Source organism: Neolamprologus brichardi, chromosome 8 (genome assembly GCF_056152115.1).
Source record: "Neolamprologus brichardi isolate AB-2024 chromosome 8, ASM5615211v1, whole genome shotgun sequence".
Classification (NCBI taxonomy): Eukaryota; Metazoa; Chordata; class Actinopteri; order Cichliformes; family Cichlidae; genus Neolamprologus; species Neolamprologus brichardi.
In genome coordinates, this window is record NC_142111.1 from 890580 (window position 1) to 911780 (window position 21201).

The 21201-nt window shown below is 40.5% G+C and overlaps 1 protein-coding gene across 1 annotated transcript in view; it reads left to right on the forward strand.

The window, feature by feature from the left end:
* The window catches only part of myo15b (myosin XVB), a 68122-nt gene that overhangs the window by 16643 nt on the left and 30278 nt on the right, over positions 1 to 21201 (forward strand). The window contains exons 9-16 of the mRNA XM_087845225.1: positions 1355 to 1469; positions 1563 to 1738; positions 3975 to 4068; positions 14986 to 15048; positions 15133 to 15190; positions 15327 to 15451; positions 15917 to 16012; positions 16108 to 16343. Of these exons, the coding sequence (XP_087701351.1) occupies positions 1355 to 1469; positions 1563 to 1738; positions 3975 to 4068; positions 14986 to 15048; positions 15133 to 15190; positions 15327 to 15451; positions 15917 to 16012; positions 16108 to 16343 (963 nt within the window). The remainder of the gene's footprint in view (positions 1 to 1354; positions 1470 to 1562; positions 1739 to 3974; positions 4069 to 14985; positions 15049 to 15132; positions 15191 to 15326; positions 15452 to 15916; positions 16013 to 16107; positions 16344 to 21201) is intronic.

Here is a 21201-nt window from a genome sequence, read left to right on the forward strand (position 1 = left end):
TATGTATGCATTAAGTCCATAGTAACTACATTAATTGCAAAAAAGTGCAATAAACTACAAAAAAAATTAGAAAAATTGTTTTTGTTTTTTTTACATATATTTCTACTTGGAGAAATTTAAGAGGTTTATCCCTCAAAACTTTAAATACAAAAAAGTTGCAAAAAATAGTTTACAACAACAGGAAATTTATTTTGAGTGTCTTCATAGTTTTATTTTGGAGATACAGCAATTTTTATATACTGCAGGAAAAACAAAAAAACAATCCTATGATGCAAATTTGTAAAGAAAACAGCATGTGCATCAAAATAAACTATTTCCAGCAGTGCAATTCGAGTTCTAAACATCCCAGAAACTATTCAGAAAAGTCAAACATGACTTATAAAAACACCAGTATAGGCTTTTAAGGCCTACAAGTAAAAAACTACATTTTCCGCGAATATGGCGTCACTTCCTGTTTCGGACAGGAAATGGCGGACATGAGATATTTCGCGCTGAGTCTGTTTCAATGTGGGAAGTGTTACCAACATCGGCAAAGCGTGTTTCTGGAATATTATGTTTTTGTTCCTGCAAGCGCTTTTTATGCAATTTTTGCAAAGCTTTATGTGGAAGGAAACCGTGACCTGGGACAAGCTGATGGCATAAGATGTAAGTACAACTCCTCTGGTTTCATATGCAAAAAAAATTATTGCTAGCTTACGTGGTTCAGGTTCTACAGGGATTTAAAAATAGTTACACAAAACGGAGCTTGCCGCTCTGACCGGCTTTAAAGGGTTAACAATAACAATGTATTGAATAATGACTTTAAAAAAATAATATAAAATAGTGTGCAAATACTGATAACAGTGCAAATGTTTGCAATATAAGAAATAAATGAAAAATGTAAACATCTATGTTTAGTGAACTTTGCAGTGTTGCTCTGTGGTGCAGCTACGACACTGTAGCAAAGTTTACACACTATGTCTACTTGATCCACGTCTGACTCCGTGAACCCATAATGTTTCCACACCACTGAAGTTTGGTTTTTTTTACCTCTCTTTTCAACCAACGGCAGTCACTCTCCTCTCCAAAGAACTTCTGCTTAGCTTTCCGAGCTTCCCTCGGGTCCTCTTAATTGTTGTGACGTGTGTTCAAAATTATAAATAAAAAATAAATAAAATAAATCACTGCAAACACTGTGTAGGGGGACTGTCTTATATTAAGTGTGATTAGATTTTTTTTGACTAGAAATAAGACAAATATACTTGTTAAGATTTTGAGTTTTTGCAGTGTAGGCATCCACTGCATTATGAGTGTGTGCACAAATGTTGGACAAGGTGCTTAAAGGTCTTAAAGGTGTCATGTCTTTCTGATCCAGGTATGGGGTTCTGAAGGCCCAGCAGTTAAATGAAATATCAGACAGAGATCAGACAGTGGCTCTGCTGGAAATATTGGATGCTGAGGAGGGACAGTACCAGTTGGGACTCACCAAGGTGACAAATTGTTCAGTCATCTCACCATTTAGTTTGTTTTTAATTAGAAAGGTAAAGCAGATTTTCATTTACTGTATATGCAACTACATTTAGGTGTTCCTTAAGGAGCAACTGTACCAGCAGCTGGAAGAAAAATGGAGCAGCACTCAAACATGGGCTGCCATCACCATCCAGAGAAACATAAGGGGTTTCCTCTGCAGGAAGAACTTTAGATTCTTCAAACAGAAAGCCATTGTCATCCAGAGCCACATTCGAGGACACCAGGCCAGGTCTGCTGAGGGAGAGGGGAAATCTATGCAATCTATGCAGTCATTCAATGGTGTTTGAGAAAGTGGTGTTTGGCCCCTTCCTGATGTCATACGTTTTTGTATGTTTGTCACACTTAAATGTTTCATCATCATCAAACAAATTTTAATATTAGACAAAGGTAACACAATTAAGTAAAAATCAGTTTCCAAATTAAGGTGTCTAATATTAAGTGGGGGGGGGGATCCAAACTTACATGGCCATGTGTGAAAATGTGACCCCCACCCCACTTATAACGCTTGTGGCAATTGTGGTAAAAGACCTTAGAACTGCCGGCATCACTTGCCTCAAAGGTCAGTGCTCCTGACTCCACCATAAGAAAGGGACTGGGCAAAAACGGCCTACATAGCAGAGTTCCAAGAACCAAGAACAATGCTAAGCAAAAGGAACATAAAGGCTTGTCTCAGTTTTGCCAGAAAGCGTCTTGATGATCTCCAAGACTTTTGGGAAAATACACTATGAATTGACAAGACAAAAGTTAAACTTTTTGGAGGGTGTGTGTCCCATTACGTTTGGTGTAGAAGTAACAGCATTTCAGAAAAGGAACGTCATACCAACAGTAAAATATGGTGGTGATAGTGTGATTGTCTGGGGCTGTTTGGCTACCATTAATCCAAAACATACCAGCAAGTCCATGGCTCAAGAAAAAACAAAATTTCTCTACAGCACTCTAAAAGACTCATTGCCAGTTATTGCAAGTGCCTGATTGCAATTGTTGCTGCTAAGCAATGGTCCAAGCAGTTATTAGGTTTAGGGGGCTTTCACGTTTTCACACAGGGCCATGTAGGTTTTCATTTTTTTCCTCATTAATCATAATGATATCTTTGTCTAATATTTACATTTGTGTGTAAATAAATCAAGTGTGAAAAACAAAAAAAGGAAATCAGGAAGGGGGCAAACAGTTTTTCACACCTGTGTGTGTGTGTGTGTGTGTGTGTTTATATACATATATATATGTGTATATATATGTATATAAACACACACACACACACACACACACACACACACATATATATATATATATATATATATATATATATATATATATATATATATATATATATATATATATATATATATGTGTGTGTATATATATATATATATATATATATATATATATATATATATACACATATATACATATATGTGTATATATATATATATATATATATATACACATATATACATATATGTGTATATATATATATATATATATATATATATATATATATACACACACATATATATATATACACATATATGTATATATATATACACACACACATATATATATACATATATGTACTAGTGCTGTCAGCGTTAATCTCGTTAAAATGATGTTAATGCCATAACCGCATTAACGCGCCAAATCCCTGTTAGCGACGTAATGTCGATTGCCTTGTGCGCGTTAGTGATGTGTCGGTCGCGAACTAAACGGCTCTTAGAGCCGACTCTTTGATGTGAACAACGCGAGCCTGCTTCCTTATTGGGTTTTTTTTTTTTTTTCTTTCTCTCACCCTCTCTCTTGCACTTTTTTCCCGCTTCACTCTGCACGCGAGCCTTATGCTTTGCGCTGGGAAGAGGGGGGAGGGACAGTAGTTACACTTGCAGTAGCACAGGAACAGAGCTGAGGGAAAGAGAGCCAGGGATAACAATGTCACATTAGAAAGGTATAGTAATCATTCACAACTATTTTCAGTTGCAGATGATAAAGGATTCAGAAAGTTTATTCATACAGGCCCATATGACAGAGAATGTGCATCTTCTTTTTGTTTTCATATTTTTCAGATTTGGAAACCTGTCCACTAAAATTTTTATTTTCACACAGGAAGCAGTGTAAAAATTAAAACTAGTCTAGGTCAACATGCGATCCACTGTTTATATTTTAAGTTGTTAGTGGGTTGATTTTGAAGCTATATCAGTGTGGATGTTTAAATACAGGTCTGGTTAAAGAAACCGAACAGAACCTTTCAACTGCATTTAACTGTAGGAGCTTTGTGTCTCTGAATACATTGACATTCTCACAGGAAGACTGAGTGAAGAGTAGTTCTGAAACTGCACTAACCCACTGTACAGAAAACCAGTAAAGATGCATTTCATAGAGGTAGTGAAAGGGTATAGTCCTTAAAGGGTTTAGGACATTGCTTTCAGTTATGTGCAAATGTAATCCCTTGTGTGCTGCTGCTCTTCTGCTTTTAGGAAGTACTACAAACGTTTGAAGCAGTCCTTCACTCAGTTCTGGGCTTTGATGCTAATAACCAGGAACACCATAAAGAGACATCACTGGAGAAAGGTATACATGAGAGAAAGAAAGTGTGAAAGAGAGAGGTCCACACTGCGAAGGCCATGCCTTAGTTTGTTGGCAGTCTCATGATTTCTTATGGAATAATCTGTCGTAATTCTCGTGCAAAACCAGCCTCAAAAGAGTTAGGCTCATAAGTATTTGAAAAAAATATTTTTAGCTCATCTTGCTGTGGCATCAGTCCGTCTAAAATTCACAAGAATCAGTACTCCTCTACAGTATTGGTCAGGCTTTAAACAAACCATATACATTAATCACCTAATGGGTCCTCACCCTAATCTGGTCTTTAAATCTGATGTCATTAGTAGGGGTGCAACGATACACAAAATTCACGGTTCGGTTTGGTTCGATACTTTGGTGTCACAGTTCGATATTTTTTCTATACAAAAAAAATGTTCATGCCTTTTTAATTTGTCATTTATTAAAATTATAAATATATATTTTAACTCAAAAGTACAGTTTTTAAATTTAATGTTGCTGAAACAACAAAGTAATAAAAAATAAATCTATCTGATCGAGAAATCACTCATCTTTGGAAAAGAGGGTTTATTACAGAGAAATGTCTCTTTCCAAAATAAAAGCTATACTATACGCTTCTTCTGGGCTATATTCTCAGCAGCATATTAAACATATCAGGTCCCCATAAGGAGAATCATGTGCTAACGGCTGTCTAAATGACTCGGCTAAAGTTTGTAGCATGCGTGCTTGTTGTTTTTGTCTGCTTCCACTTGTCTTTGCACTAGGATGCTGTCGGAGTAAATGTGCAGTCATATTCGTTGTGTTCCCACTAGTGCTGTCAGCGTTAATCTGAAATGACGTTAACGCCACAACACGGCAAATCTCTGTTAACGAGCTACTGCGGATCGCCCCGTGCGTGGGGCTGGACGGCCAACACGTTAACGAGCTAACCTGCTAACACACTAGTTCCCACCAATGTAATTGAGCATTGCGTGGCACATTCGACATACTGTTTTACTTTTGTCCATGACGCGCTTACCGTCAGGGTCATACTTCACATGAAGACCAAAATAGTTCCAAACGCCAGATCTGAATGAGGGTGGGGGAGGTTCAATTTTCCATGTTGCAAGGAGAGCTTAACTTCTGTCTCGCTAGCTTTCCCTGCGCTCAGTGAATCTGTGTTCGACTACTCCGCCTAGGCTGCACTGTTGAGCGCAGATCCACTGAGCGCTCAACACAGACAGCATCGTCAGAAGGAAAGTTGATAAAATAAATAAAAAAATTTGTATTGTTCGATACACATGCGTACCAAACCGAAAGCACTGTATCGAACGGTTCAATATCGATACGAGTATTGTTGCACCCCTAGTCATTAGTCGTTTCCAGTTCCAAACTCCACTTCAGGTTCAGGTCTGTGTAGCCCTATCCCTGCACTTGGTGAGGCCTTGGTGCCCTTCATGTAGTTTTTGTAGAATGGCTGTTCTCTGTGACTTTGGAACGACAATCCTGCAGCCTCGTATGACCAGGCTGTCAGCCTCTGATAGCTCGTTCTTCACTTTCATGTACGCTTTGATGGTCAGTGGCACACTACCTCCATATGCACTCCAACCCCTGCGTATGTACATGATGACAGTCTGTAGTTCAACATCAGTTGCAGTGGCTGCTTTAATGCTTTCCATTCGGCTTGGGGATGCTGGAATGCCCTGTAACATGGTGGCTATGTAGCAGTCCACTTCACTGTGAGTGCTAGTGTCATCCTCAGCCTGAGTCTGTGGGCTCCGTGACAACGTATCGGCGATGACAAGCGTTTTGCCAGGAACATAGACGGCCTCCGGCTTGTACCTCATGAGCCGCATCAGGAGGCGTTGACACCTCAATGGAACATTGTCAAGGTCCTGGCTGTTGACCAGGGGCACCAAAGGTCTATGGTCGGTCTTAAGCCTGAAGTGATGTAAGCCACATAAATACTTATCAAACTTCTTGCAGGCCCACACACTCGCCAAACACTCCTTTTCGATTTGTGCATAGCGTTTTTCAACCTCCGTGAAGCGTCTAGAGCAGTAGGCAACAGGTTTCCACTCTGCAGCATGAAGCTGAAGCAGCACAGCCCCAAGCTCGTGGCTACTGGCATCGGCAGACACGGCTGTGTGTCTGTTGACGTCATAGAAGGCAAGAACAGGTGCTGATGTCTCTTAATGTTCTCGAAGGCTGCCTGCTGTCGGTGGCCCCAGGTCCAACTGTTTTTGCTTTTAAGCAACTTGTACAATGGCTGGCATACTGTGGCAAGAGCAGGAATATATCTGCCCAGGTAATTAACCATTTCTAGGATCCGCTTTTGCACATTTTCTGGCGATGGCAGCTGAAGAGTGGCGTTCACTTTCTCAGGGTCTGGCCTGACCCCAGAATAGTTGATCAGGTGCCCTAGGAAGCGAAGCTGGCTCTGTCTCAACTTCTCTCGGTTGAGCTTCAGTCCGGATAACTCAATGTGCTGCTGCACCTTCTCAAGTTGGGTGTCGTGTTGTTCCATGGTGGCCCCATAGACCAGGATGTCAACCCTAAAGACCTCCACACCCTCGAGCCCCTCTAAGGTCAACAACATCTTTTGCTGAAAGATCTCTGGTGCACTTGTTATCCCAAAGGGCAGCCTCTTAAAGCAATACCTGCCAAATGGCGCGATGAATGTCATTAGTTTGCAACTCTCGTGATGTAATGGGATCTGCCAAAATCCACTGGCTGTATCCAGCGAGGAGAAGACCGTTGCCCCACTCAACCTGGACATTGTTTCCTCAGGGGTAGGCAAGATATAGTGCTCTCTTTTGACAGACTTATTCAGTTTTGACAGATCGACGCAGATCCTGGCCCTGGCTGTGTTCTTCTTCAAGACAGGCACCATTGGGGCACACCATTCAGTAGGTTGGGTCACCCTCTCAATGACACCATGGTTCTCCATTCTTTTTAGTTCCTCCTTCACTTTCTGCAGCATGGGGAAAGGCACACGGCGTGCTGTATGCACCACATATGGCACAGCATCGTCCCTTAACTGAATTTTGACTGGCTCAGTTTTTAGTGTTCCGTGTTCACGGTAAAGTGGTTGGTTCCTGGTAGCAATGAGCATTGCTTCATCAATTCTTCCCACCAGGTTCATCTGCACTGACAAGGAGCGGCTGAGAAGGTTGTTAACTCTGCGTCCACGAACCACATACACCTTGGATAGGTAGTCTTTGCCTTTATAGCTTATTGTGGCCTTGAAGTAGCCGAGACATAACAGCTCTCCTCCGGGGCTATCTAGAGGGAGATTAGAAGGCTCTAAGTGTTCTCTTATGAGCAAGTGTGTGGAACGTGTCTTCGTTTATGATAGTGACATCTGCTCCTGTGTCAATCTTATTTTCTATTGGGGCAGAGTCTAGCCGTAACTGCACAGTCCATGCTTCACTATTTCCTCTTGCATTACACACTGAGCCTAGAAAATATGAGGCCTGCTCGCTTTTCTCTCTCTCAGTAACCTCATTCACTGATCTGGTGTTACGACACACCCTGGCCCAGTGTCCCATTTTTCGGCAGCCATGGCAAACAGATTTTGCTGCCAGGCACCTTTTGTCCCTGGCATGCTGTGTCTTCCCACATTTACCGCATTTCTTGTCACGCCCCGACCATTTTTTTTCCGCAGGTAGCCTGCCTCGCTGTTGTTGTTGTGATTTCCAGTCCATGCTTTTCCATTTATCCCGTACCTCCTGTACTGAGCCTCCCGCATCTCCCTGCAAGCTGACCTGTGCTGCAACCTCCTCTGACTGTCTGACGATCTGGGTCGTTTGCGCCAACATGAGGTCCTTCATCAGCTGTAGCCTGCGGGAGAGGTCCTTGTCTAGTATCCCGACCACAATACTATTTTAATTATGCATTGTGCATGTAAAGAGGAAATATTTTCCTCTTTTTAGTTAGTATATTTCCAAAACTCACAGTGCCCTGAGAAGTCATACAAAGCTCGGATAAAACTCTCCACCGTTTCGCCTGGCCGCTGGACATGCTGGTGAAAACATGCTCTCTCATGTATAATGTTCCTCTGCGAGAAAAAAATACTCGTCGAACTTCCCCATTACAACGGCGAAGTCGCCACGACTTTCATCAGCGGCGAAGGTGAGTGACTTGTAAATGTTCTCTGCTTCATTGCAGCTCACCTGTACTTGTCCTTCGTCTTTGTGGAGGTTTGTTGCGATCCTGTAGCGCTCGAAACGCTGTTTCCAGTCGGGCCATTCCGTCGGCTTATCGAAGGGGAAGCTTGTCGGGGGATTAAACTTAGCCATTCGTCGTTTCCTCCCTTATGGCGTTATTCCGGCGATGGTCCGGGTGACTTCTGACACCATTGTAGAATGACCACTCGGTAGCTTTCTTATGATGCTGCTTTATTGAACGTATATCCAGCATGGGTTATTACAGCACAACAACGGGTGCGGCAGCTAGGAGTAGAACTGCACATAGACAGCCCTGCCGCAAAGCATGTCAGGGTGGCATAAAGCCGCAATGCCCACCCCCTCAACACAGGAAACCCAGTATATGACAGCCATCAGTGTAAATCTCAATAGGTCAGCATCTTCCTCTGGCACATACACCTGGTGAAACAACTTTGATGTCCGACATCAAAACAACACGCTCTTTTCTGAACCATCAGCACGCAAGCCATGCCATTTGATAAGTCCAAGAACTTTGAGTCTTCCTTGGATAGCCCAATCTGCTCATCAAGACTGCTCTGAGGGAAGTCCATCTTGAACTGCTGTTTCCATAGCTTGTCCAGTGTAACAGCAAAAACTCTGTTGGCTGTAACTGTTGACAGACATCCTGGCCAATTCACAGCATTCTTGACTAAGTGGCCCATTCACTGTCCAAACGAGCATGGTCTTAATGGCGAAAGGTCCATCACCTACACTCTAGATGACCTTTAAAGGTTCTATGGCTCTGGGCATATTCATGCCGATCAAAAGCTCTACTTGGGCCTTAATTTCTGGCAAATGGCCAATCATTCAGATCCTGTCACTTTGGAGTGTTACCCATGTCTACAGGCATTCTGCTGAGTGAAGAGGTCAGGTATGTCACAGTAGATGCCACTGTCTTCAAGTTCAGGCACAATGAAACTGTCCACCACTTTCTCTTGTCCCTTGGTGTGCAGGAAAATCTTTGTCTTCCTCCCAGCAAGATTCAGCTTGTCCGCAAGACCCACTGTACAAAAGGACGCTGAACTCCCTTGGTCCAGAAAGGTATACGTTTCTACAAGCTTACAGTCTTGTTCACTGGAACCAGTAAGACCATTAGTCTGGATTGTAACAGGATCTGCCTCATTGTGAAGTTTGACCTCTTTCTTCTCCTCTTGGTGGATATGGAGCATACTTGCATGTCTGAAATCACAGATTTTACACAAAAGGCATTTTCTGCATTTTTGGGTGGTGTGCCCAATACACAAACTCCAAATAGATGCTATTCTGTTTAAGAAATGAAATCTTCTCCTTATGAGGTTTCTTATCAGGGAGAGTGTGCATCCACCTTTGCAGAACAAACAAGCCTTCACAGCACTGTGACAATCTTGAGCCCCTTTTTGATTCTTTCTCTTAACATCAGAAAAGGTTGTGCCAAAGCTACTTCCTTTAGCCCTTGGATGTGGAGAACGTCTCCCTCCATCACTTGGCTGTTAGATGTGTTGATGGAGCATCACATTCTATTCCACTGGATTTCCATGAACCAGTGCTCTCCACAGTGGATCCAGTTCGCAGCACATTCACTTTTGCAACAATTGCAGCTATTATCTGCTTCAAGCTGCTTGGAAACCTTGTTCCATCTTTCTCCTCAATTGTTCCTCCTGTTCTTCAAGAAAATGTTTTTCTTTGAGCATATGCTGGCTGCAACAAGGCAGCCATTTTAGCTTCTGCTCTGAGACATGCAGATGAAGTAGATGATACTTTTGAGCTCAACCTACTGCCTTGGTTTGACACACTATCAGATGGCAACACATCATCATAGACATCATGCTGGAGATTAAGAGACAGTTGAGGTTCTTTTCCAAAGTGCTCTTGAACCCTCACTTCTCCTAGGGGTGTTTCCTGTGACTGTACCATGTCAGGTGACGGCCTGCCTGAACGTTTGTCAGTTTCCGACAGCCATATTTTAACACCCTCCATAAACCCTTTATTGTATTTAGCGATGCTTAAGAACCATGTATTTTAATTATCTTTCTAATCAAATGAGATTAATGAAAGAAGAGATTTATGCAATGCCTTAAACAGGTCTCTTAACGCATAGTTAAATTAAACGATTTAACTTGTGAATAATTTATAAATTTATTTCATTAGCTCTTTAAAAGACATAATGACCCTTTTCATTTTGTTTACATGCTTTTTCCGATCTGTTTGGATGGTTTCAATTTTGTTTGCAAGAACTTTCTCGGTGAGAACAATTAATCTTTTATAATTTTCAGGTTTTCCAACAACAGATGCAGCTTGTGATTAGAGCAGGGCGATATGGCCAAAAATATTTATCACGATATACATTTGAAAATTTGCAATAACGATATAACTGACGATATAATTGACACCAGACAAAATACTTCACAACTCCACAACTTTATTCGTGCAAAAAAAAATCAAAAAAAAAATCAATGTATTTTCAGTTAAACAAGCAGCTATTTTTATGTACATTAAAGTTATATAAAAATCTAACAGTGCAAATGTAAATTCCTTGCTGACAGTGTAACCAAACCTGATTCCAAATAGAGCACATTTCATTCATAATGTTGTCAGTCCAAGCCCATTATGTATTCACGATTTGAATCCTGGGTTGTGCGAAATCCCAGAAATAAACCCTAGACAAAGTGAATCTGTGAACTAAGGTGTAGGTCTATTAGGTTATGTTGTGGTGATCCTCGGGTTGGGGGATGGGTGTTCATGCTGGAGTGCAAAATTAAAACCTGCCTGTATGGAAGATGGATTAGAAAAGTTCAAAGCCATCAGGTGCTCAGTTTAGAAAAAAGAGAAAGGAATAGGAGGAGAAATGAGCAAAAGATACAGGTAAGCAGATGTGTCATTGGATAATGGCAGCTCATATCCTGAAACAATCAGAATCAGCCCAGTGCACCAAACAGGCTAGGACCGCCACTGTGTGGGAGGCTCTGTTGCTGACGTTTTTGCTGACAAATACTGGCGACTGTCAAACCTTTGAGTCACTGAGCAGCTGAATAGGGGACTAATTTTGACGCACCCGCTGTTCAAACATAAATCCAAGTTTCAGTTTAAGTCTCTTTTATTTGTTATCAAAATCTTTAAAAATCCACCCGAACATCAGTGATCACAACATTCAAGACTTGAGCGGTCAGCAAAAGTCGACTTCCCCCATCACCCACCCACTCAAAAAAACTCCCTCCATAAGCTTACAGGTGATATAATAATCACTACCACTACCAACACCACATGACACAAAGCTATGCCTATCTACCACAGGCTGGACTAACCTATAAGAACAATGTGGCCGGGTGTGGTCAGCGGTGCCGTAGCAGAGAAGGCGGATGCATCTAGACGGCATCGCAATCACGCCTTGCCAGCTTGAAAGCGGTGTAGGGTGTTATGTTATTGTTGTTGTGGCTACGTGTGGATGGCAGCTAGGGAGCTGCAGCTGTGGAAGTGTGTGAGCAGCAACCGGTTAATGAAGTAAAATGTTCCAGTATGCAGAATTGTGGTCGCCTCATGTAGGGCTGGGCCATATACCGTTCACGGTAATACCGGTATAATGTTGGGCAATGATAAAAAAATGAAATATCACGATAGAATATGGGTTAAACGCACATGCACAGTGCCTATGTTTTCATACACACATGGCGGGAAAAGCATGGCGGCGACGGAGAATGAGAAGGACGAAAGCGGATTGTTGAATGAAACAATGGTGTGGAACTGGTTTAGCTTTCGTCCGTCAGATACACAACAAAGCACTATTTTTGGTAGAGCATGCTAGCGGGCCGTCGTTATTACCGTGTTTTTTAGAAAATACGGCACACTTAAAATCAATCCTTTGATTTTTCTGAAAGTCGACAGAGCCCCTTATAATCCCGTGTGCCTTATGTATGAACTCTGGTTGTGTTTACTGACCTTGAAACGATTTTATGTGCACGGCGCTCGAAAATCTGTCAAATGTTTTAGTACGACTTTGCTAAGCTACGAAACCGCCCCGCTTGATGGATTGTCGGAGCATTACGGCTATTGTAGGCAGGAGCCTCGCGGAGTGATACGTACTGTGCTTCAACATAATATTACCATATTGTGTGTGTATAACCTCTTTTTAAGTTTTTTAAGTTTTGTGGATTCAATGTATTTTGTGAAAATACATTGATGGGTTTTTTGGTTTTTTTGCACAAATAAAGTTGTGGAGTTGTAAAGTGTTTTGTCTAGTGTCAATTATATCGTCAGTTATATCGTTATCGCAAATTTTCAAATGTATATCGTGATAAATATTTTTGGTCATATCTCCCTGCTGTAGCCTCATGCTGCCTCCTGGGTTTCAGCACCACTGTGGCAGGAATGAGGCATGACGCAACCACGATTCTGCATACTGGAACAGTTTACTGGCAATGTCATTTTTCAATCATTTATGGACTATATTATATCCCATGTATGGTCAATGTGTATGTTTGTTTTCCTATTTTATGCCATACAGAATTGGAATTGTAAATAATTACATGGTATTTTTGGCTTTTTAATTTTAGATACATTATTATACGGGATTTCTGAAAAAAGGAAGGTTTATAGTTTAATCTATGGCTTACAATACCTGCCTTTACAAGGTTGTATTGGATATTCTCATTGGCTTATATATTTCAGCTTATCAATATTTTCCTCATAAAAAGCAGTCTCTTTCCTTTAACTAGCTTTCTTATCTTGTGATAGCCTTGTCACGTGTACACAACCGCACCTACACTTACAGCCCCTCTCCGCTCTTGGACTTCAAACCCTCTCAGTGAAATTCGAGGCAGCACTGCATCTCTCCTTCCGCCTTTTGAAGCGTGTCTCTTAGACTTCATGCTTTGTATCTCTAACAGGTAGGCTGTTTTTCTCTTTAACCATGTAAGTTAGATCAGATGCCAAATGTCACTGGCATTTTTGTTTCCTCAAGGCATAGTTTACACCAGGAAAATTAGGAAAGCTGATACAGGCAGTTTACTTGTTATCGTAGCAGCTGAGACGCGTCTCTCAGCTGTTGCTTTCTGTGGATCAGCTTTTGTTTCTTGCCTGAAATAGCAGTAAGCTGATATTTTTCCTCTTTTTGGTCTTTGTCTCTGTCATATTGCTCTCGTGCTGCTTTGTGTTTAATAAGCTTTGGACTATGAACAGTGGAGCTGTCAGGATTAGGCGATGAGCTCCCAGTAATTCAAGCTTGGTTATTGTCATGATATATATATATATATATGTACATATAGATACACTAATCTGAAAACGTTTTTTCACTGTAAGTTATTGTTCTTTGTCTTTATTCTTTTACTCTTCTCACTTTTAACATGCTGAGCCATATTGTTAAACGTACACTTCTTTAACTTATATTAAAATATCTCCGTGATTAAATTATGAGTTAAATGTCTTTACACTGACAGAATGGGAAGTTTCACTGGTCCAGCCCAGTTAAGATCAAAGTGGGCGGTATTTGAGTTTGACATCCCTGATGGTAAATGGTAAATGGATTGGTTCTTATTTAGCGCTTTTCAACTCTACCTTAATGCTCGAAGTGCTTTATATGACATGCGCCATTCACCCAATCACATCCAATCATACATGTGCTTTTTTTTATGCTTAAGATCCCAAAGGCCCCTGGTACCATTAAACTGTAGTTTAACATTCTGTGATATCAATCTTTTTATTGTATTTTTCATTCATCAAAGGCTCTCAGTTACCTCGTCAAATAGCTGGATTGTGCTCACTTGTTAAGTCACTGTTCCGATGCTAAATAATGCTAATGCTGTTTTCTGTCAGGTAAAGACAAAAGATCAACATTTTCATTAAAGTAATGCATCAGAAAGATGTGGATTTATATTTATCAGTAGGGTATGAAAAATATACTGTATGTCTAGTCTGAAATTATCTGAGTGTTAAATCTGAATGAGATTAGAAAGGCACTATATGAGTACTGGTCGTACTGGGTATGACAAGATGCACACTGATACAGCAGTTAAACAACCATCAGTGATCCAGCCCAGATTATAAGATTTAATAAATGTAATAAACAATTTAATAAATTGTTTTATTAGCCTGATTGCAAGTATTTATTTAATATGTATCTTCTTCTTCAACAACAGTTTAAGGTTCGTTAACGGTCGAATGGCACAGTAAACTGTTATACATCATGTATATATATATATATATATATATATATATATATATATATATATACACACAAAAAGCATGTTTGCAGCTTGATATATATCCACACCCATGGGCTATTACCGCACCTAATTTTATTAGTAGGCAGTCCGTTGTCTCAAGCTAGATGAACAGCAGGATAAACAGCTGGGATGTGGAATAAAAATGTACAAACATATCTATAAACACTGGAAAAGTCAGAGATATGGGTTGGCTTATGTCATAAACGAACCCTCTCGGACCAATACTGTTGCTGTGACTACTAAGCTGTAAACTTCCTGATAAAAGTTGAACTTACTGGACTCTGTGTGGCCTTTGGTACAAGGAGGAGCAACAGCCCTCAGGGTGTGGAGTGAGTATATAACCAGACATGTATCCAAGAATAGGTCTGACAGAACGTGTGCCTGTGGGTGCGATGAAGTGCTATTAAGTTTTGCTTGGATAACTCAGAAACAAGCTTAAGGTGAAGAAAGCTATTGTTTAGTATGACTCTGGGTGTATGTTCTGAAATTATTTTTGTTCATGGTCACATTAACAACTAACTGACATCGTCTCTGTGTGCTGATTTCAGGAATTACATGACAGAAGCCAAGTGAAAGCCGTGACAAGGGCAAAGTCTGTCTCTCAAGAGATGGTGAGAAAATAAAATGCCGACCCACGTACTTTGTAAATTACATTCTATAATAACTGTTTCTCTGACATTTTGCTTTCCTTCTAGGATGTGAGGATGTTAGAGATCCCTGCTGAGCTGTCCGCCAGACTCCACAGCACAGCAGGTTATAGTCATAAAAAAATCCAACTACAGAATCTATATGAAGAAGTCACAATATGAACATAAACAGTACTAACAATTTTTGGTGGATCCATTCATCCAACGAAGCTTGTGAATGCACTTGTGCCTCTTTCTCACAGGGCAGAAGCAGGGATCAGGAGTCACAGAGGTCTCACCTCCACAGGTGAAAGCAGAACATAAGCTCAACCTGCCTCTTGATGTTGACAGATACCCATTCTCACGCTATGCCAAGTCTGTATTAAAGGTGAGTAAAATATGAGCTCCCTAACATCACATCCGAAAGCATTACATTGACTTACATTTAATCACCTCACCTCAGTCTTAAATCCTCTCATCTGACTTGGGCTCTGGAGGCAACAAGCAATCTATCAGGACCAACGTAGCTAGATATTTAGTTAAAGACATCCTTTCTGCGGCAGTCATTGTTTACAAAAGCAGTTAATTCTTTTAATTAAAACATAGAACACCTTGTGGATATTTAGACAATGGGACCTTTTCTTTTTTTAAAAAAGGAATACTCATGTTAAAAGTATTTCAATAATAAAATAAATCAGGACACCTCCAGTTTCATGATGTAATCGCCAAATATTGGAAAAATATTTTTTGACAGACTTCTATAAAAATTTACCATGCAAAGAAGTCCACTCGTGCATGCATGTGCTGAAAAAACATTAGCTACATGTATTGTTCGTACTCGTGTCTCCCTCAGGATACATGGTGCCAGCCTCAGGGATATCCCCTTCAGAAACCCCTTACAGCTCTAGAACCTGAAGATGCCAGAACTGCTTTGGAGATTTACAAACTGGTATTTTGAATTCATTAGTCTATGTGGCATTAAATACATTAAATATGATCTTTTGTCGTTAACTTAATTTTTTGTTTCATATCGTGTCTTTACAGATTTTGCATTTCACAGGAGATGTAGATATTAGCAGCTGGCAGGAGCAAATTTTAGGCAACTACATAGTGGAGAAAGGCCAAAGCCTGCCAGCCTTGAGGGACGAGATCCTGGTCCAGCTGGTTTACCATACTTGGAGCCTGAAGGAGGAGCAGCAAAGCCTGAGGGGCTGGTTGCTGATGGCCTGCTGCCTAAGTGCTTTCACACCATCACCATCACTGGACAAACATCTACTCAAGTAGGCGATACAAACATGAAAAGTAACCGTAACTCAAATATTATGTTTTGAAAGATTTGGAGGAGTTGACACGCTGATGTCCCTGTCACCCTATCAAATGAAGGGACAGATCTGTTGGTTCGAAGTCACCTCAAGGCGACTGTTGTTGTGATTTGGAGTTAGTACTCACATCATCTTTAGATAATACACATAGGCTCTTGACTTTATGCGTAATGATGTCACATTCAGTCCTGTGGAAAGTTGTGTATTTAAAATATACACATTACCCTTAGCCATTGCTGGCTACTCCGGCATGAATGACTCTAAATAACTTTATGGTAAATAACACAATATAGGCAAAAAAAATAATGTGAAACATTAAAAAGTTTTAGTTCAACATAAAAATGAGGATATTTAACCGTTCATCAGATTTTATTTAATGATGTCGTATGAAATTATAATGTTCTCTTCATGCAGCTGAAGCTGTGCAGGTCTGAGATCAGCAGCTTTCCTAAACACCAAACTGAGTTACCGTTTATGCTCTTTATAGTGACAAAGTTATATAATGATGATTAATCCCTTTGACGTTATTTCTTTACCTTTATTTTTTTTTAAAAACAGCCGTAGCTTTCACTGACACTACATCATGTGATACTTCGGCCTTTGTACTTCTCTCATCAGTTAACTTTGGAGTTACTATAATGAGTGAACATGCAGGATCATTTGTCTGTTGTCACTGGGTGGTGCTAAGGTCTGAATCTTGGGGTAGCTCCTATAATCACATAGAGAAAGGTGTTTAGGTGTAACTTTGCCAAAACAATGTCGGACTCTGTAGTTTTCTCCAGTCCCCTCCCCAATCAGACCAGCAGTGGCATGTTTAACCGCATCCTTAAATTGCTGGCTGTCTGAGTGGTGTCCAAAAAATCATGTGGGCTTTATAGTTAAGTGGGAAGCTTTGCGGAGGAAACCTGGTCTTGTTAGGAGATACAACATGCATCCCACTTTGGATGGAGCAGCTCTCATTTCTAGAAATCTGGCCAGATTTATTAAACCCCCCAAAACATGACTATCCAGAGTTGGAACCAGGACGCAGAGTTGCAGTCTTACATGCCTCTCTTCAGCTTCTCCTGTTATCCACCCAAAACCCCATCCCCTTAGAGACTGTGTCAGCTTCCAAACAGACAAAAAACAAACTAAAAACCAGCAAAAAAAGAGACTTAAACATAAAAAAAATTACAAAGAAAGAACAATACAGCATCCTCAACAGCGCCAAAGAGTAAAACAGTGAAATGTGGATTATTAAACATTAGGCCTCTCTCTTCCAAGTCTCTGTTAGTACATGAGTTAATAATTGATCAACAAACTGACGTACTCTGCCTGACAGAAACCTGGTTACAGCAGGATGATTATATTAGCTTAAATGAATCAACACCCCCCGAGTCATTCTAACTAATCAACCAACAGTGTTGGGGAGTAACGGAATACATGTACCGCCGTTACGTATTTAAAATACAAAATATGAGTAACTGTATTCTGTTACAGTTACCGTTTAAAAAGGTGGTATTTAGAATACAGTTACTTTGTTGAAATAAATGGATTACACGGCGGTACTTCCCTGTTTCATATTGTGGCGGGTCAGGACTGTTTGGGTTTTGTTTGACAGCTACGTTCTGTTGTTCCAGGCGGCAGCGTTACGGTTGCCATGGTTACAGGGTGACGCTCTCTCTCCGTGTGTTTCCTGGGTGAGAGAGCGCCCTTTTTGTTGTTGTTGTGCTAAGCTAATAGGCAGAATGCTACAGGTATAGCTCTAAAGAATGTAGCATCATGGGCAGTGTAGTCCGTGCTGCAGGGAGAATGGACTGCCATACACGTTATGTGTCTGTGAGCGAGGGAGGGAGAAAAAGGAAAAGTACGAGCTGTCATCGAGCAGAAACGGGAGCTGGAAGCATGTAAATATAATAATAACCACTGCAGCCAAGAAGAGAGCCTGACGAGCCCAGTTGTAAGTAAGCTATTAAGACTCGACTGTACACCGTGTTCGTGTTTTCCTCCAAAAACAACAAGTTCTGTTGGAGCAGCCTTTCAATGCCTCTCTTTGTCTCTCGCTAGCAAAGTCGACCCAGACAACAAAGTAAAGCTAGTTTTCGGCCCGACACAAACCCACCGTATTAGTCAGAGGTCCCTTTACTACGGTTCGGAGCCGCGGACCTTCAGTAACAGTAATAAATCACAGCAATAGTACATTCACGTAGTTGTAAACAGCATGATAATATATTAAGTAATCCAAAGTATTCAGAATACGTTACTCTCATTGAGTAACGTAACAGAATACGTTACAGAATACATTTTGGGGCACTGAACACTGTCAACCAAAAACCAAGACAGATTTTCAACCCTTTCACACATACTGGTCACTACAGTTACAGCTATTCAAAGGCTGTTTTCTTGTATTTGTGTCAGTGTTGATGGTATACTTGCACACGAACCACTGCATTGGACACTGATGGAAAGCTGACACTTTATACCTGCCACCGAGTCAAAACGTATGTTGTCCATCTAAGTGGACATGTAAAAAATTGTTTGAAAAGTACATATTTAAAAAAAAATGAAGTTCAAAAATCTTTTTTCATGCCTAAAGATAAATAAAACTACTTAAGAAAAATATTCATGAAAGGGTTAATTCATTTGAAAGCCTGATGCTTGCTTAGCTTTTTCCACCCTAGTTGGAAAACTCAAAAAAAACAGTCGGGATTTGTAGCTGTAGAAATAAAATTGAATTGACTCTGTTATTGTCAGTCTGCTCCGGGATAACGATGTCCCACTTCTGCTGATTTTGTCAAATGCTTTTATGAGCCTTGCCTTCAAATGAATATATCTAAGACTAAAGAGTGATTTTAGGAGATGCACTCATACACACAAAGTTATTTTTATTAAAATTCACATTGCAGAATATGTTCAAAGTTATAAATCTCTTGGAACAGTTACCAATTCAAAGCTTGATGTTAAAGCAAATTGTGAAGCTTTGTGTAAGAAGGGACACCAGTGACGCTTGTGTTTGAGAAGGCTTTCTGGTTTCCACATTGATAAAACTGTGATGATTTTATTTGATCGTTCTTTCCTTTATGATACTTATCTGTAAAGAACAGAAACAATCAAATTGTTAACAGCCTGATTGTCAAACCACAGCTGAACCAAGCATCTCTGTATACCACACAGTTACAGTGGTTGGCTGGTTCAGTTTTCCTTGACAGTTCACACCCATTGCACAGTAAGTTTCAGTTTCTTCTTTCTGGGTAAAGATTTCATCTGACTTTGAGGCTTCATTCTAATATTGTACAGTCCTTACCTTACAATAAAAAGCACCTAGAGAGAAGCTATATAAATAAAATTAACTAAATTTAAGTCAATCGTTGGTGACTTTGTTAGTGTTTTTAAATTTTAAAAACACTTAAATTTTCCCAGACCTGATGCCTGTGCCAAATTTTTGTAGTTCTTGAGCATGTTGTAGCCCTTTAGTAAGGGATTAATTTTTGTAAAAAAAAAAAAAAAAAAAAAAAGGCAATATTAAGAATAATAAGCAATAATAGGGCTCTTGGGAGATCTTAAGGTATCCTGCAGTATGGGCTTGGTAGAGTTGAGGCATTTCCTGTAGTCACTGGGATGTCTTGCACCCTGTCTTCTAATGTGGATGTAGCAAAAACAAGTTACTTCCCACTTCCTGTGTCCGCTAGGTAGTGTACAACAACACTTATATATATAATATAATATTATAAGTCATGCTGTTGCATATCTAAGAAAACATCAATATAGCTTTGTTAGAACAAAACTTGAACAAATTAACTAGCAACATGTCCATGGTGTACCTTGCCTCTTGCTCCAGATGGTTCCATCCCCTTATATATATATTTAAGCATGCCATAAGCAACTCATTCCATAACTTCATGGGATGGATTTCTATGCTGGAATCTAAGCCTTACATCACAGAGCACAATTCCCAGCATTAGATGCAGCGCTTCAAAGCACACTGCCACTGGACTCTACAGCAGTCAGTGTTGGGGAGTAACGGAATACATGTACCGCCGTTACGTATTTAAAATACAAAATATGAGTAACTGTATTCCGTTACAGTTACCGTTTAAAAAGGTGGTATTTAGAATACAGTTACTTTGTTGAAATAAATGGATTACACGGCGGTACTTCCCTGTTTCATATTGTGGCGGGTCAGGACTGTTTGGGTTTTGTTTGACAGCTACGTTCTGTTGTTCCAGGCAGCGTTACGGTTGCCATGGTTACAGGGTGACGCTCTCTCTCTGCGTGTTTCCTGGGTGAGAGAGGCCTTTTTGTTGTTGTTGTGCTAAGCTAATAGGCAGAATGCTACAGGTATAGCTCTAAAGAATGTAGCATCATAGGCAGTGTAGTCCGTGCTGCAGGGAGAATGGACTGCCATACACGTTATGTGTCTGTGAGCGAGGGAGGGAGAAAAAGGAAAAGTACGAGCTGTCATCGAGCAGAAACGGGAGCTGGAAGCATGTAAATATAATAATAACCACTGCAGCCAAGAAGAGAGCCTGACGAGCCCAGTTGTAAGTAAGCTATTAAGACTCGACTGTACACCGTGTTCGTGTTTTCCTCCAAAAACAATAAGTTCCGTTGGAGCAGCCTTTCAACGCCTCTCTCTGTCTCTGCTAGCAAAGTTGACCCAGACAACAAAGTAAAGCTAGTTTTCAGCTACGAGCCCGACACAGAACCCACCGTATTAGTCAGAGGTCCCTTTACTACGGTTCGGAGCCGCGGACCTTCAGTAACAGTAATAAATCACAGCAATAGTACATTCATGTAGTTGTAAACAGCATGATAATATATTAAGTAATCCAAAGTA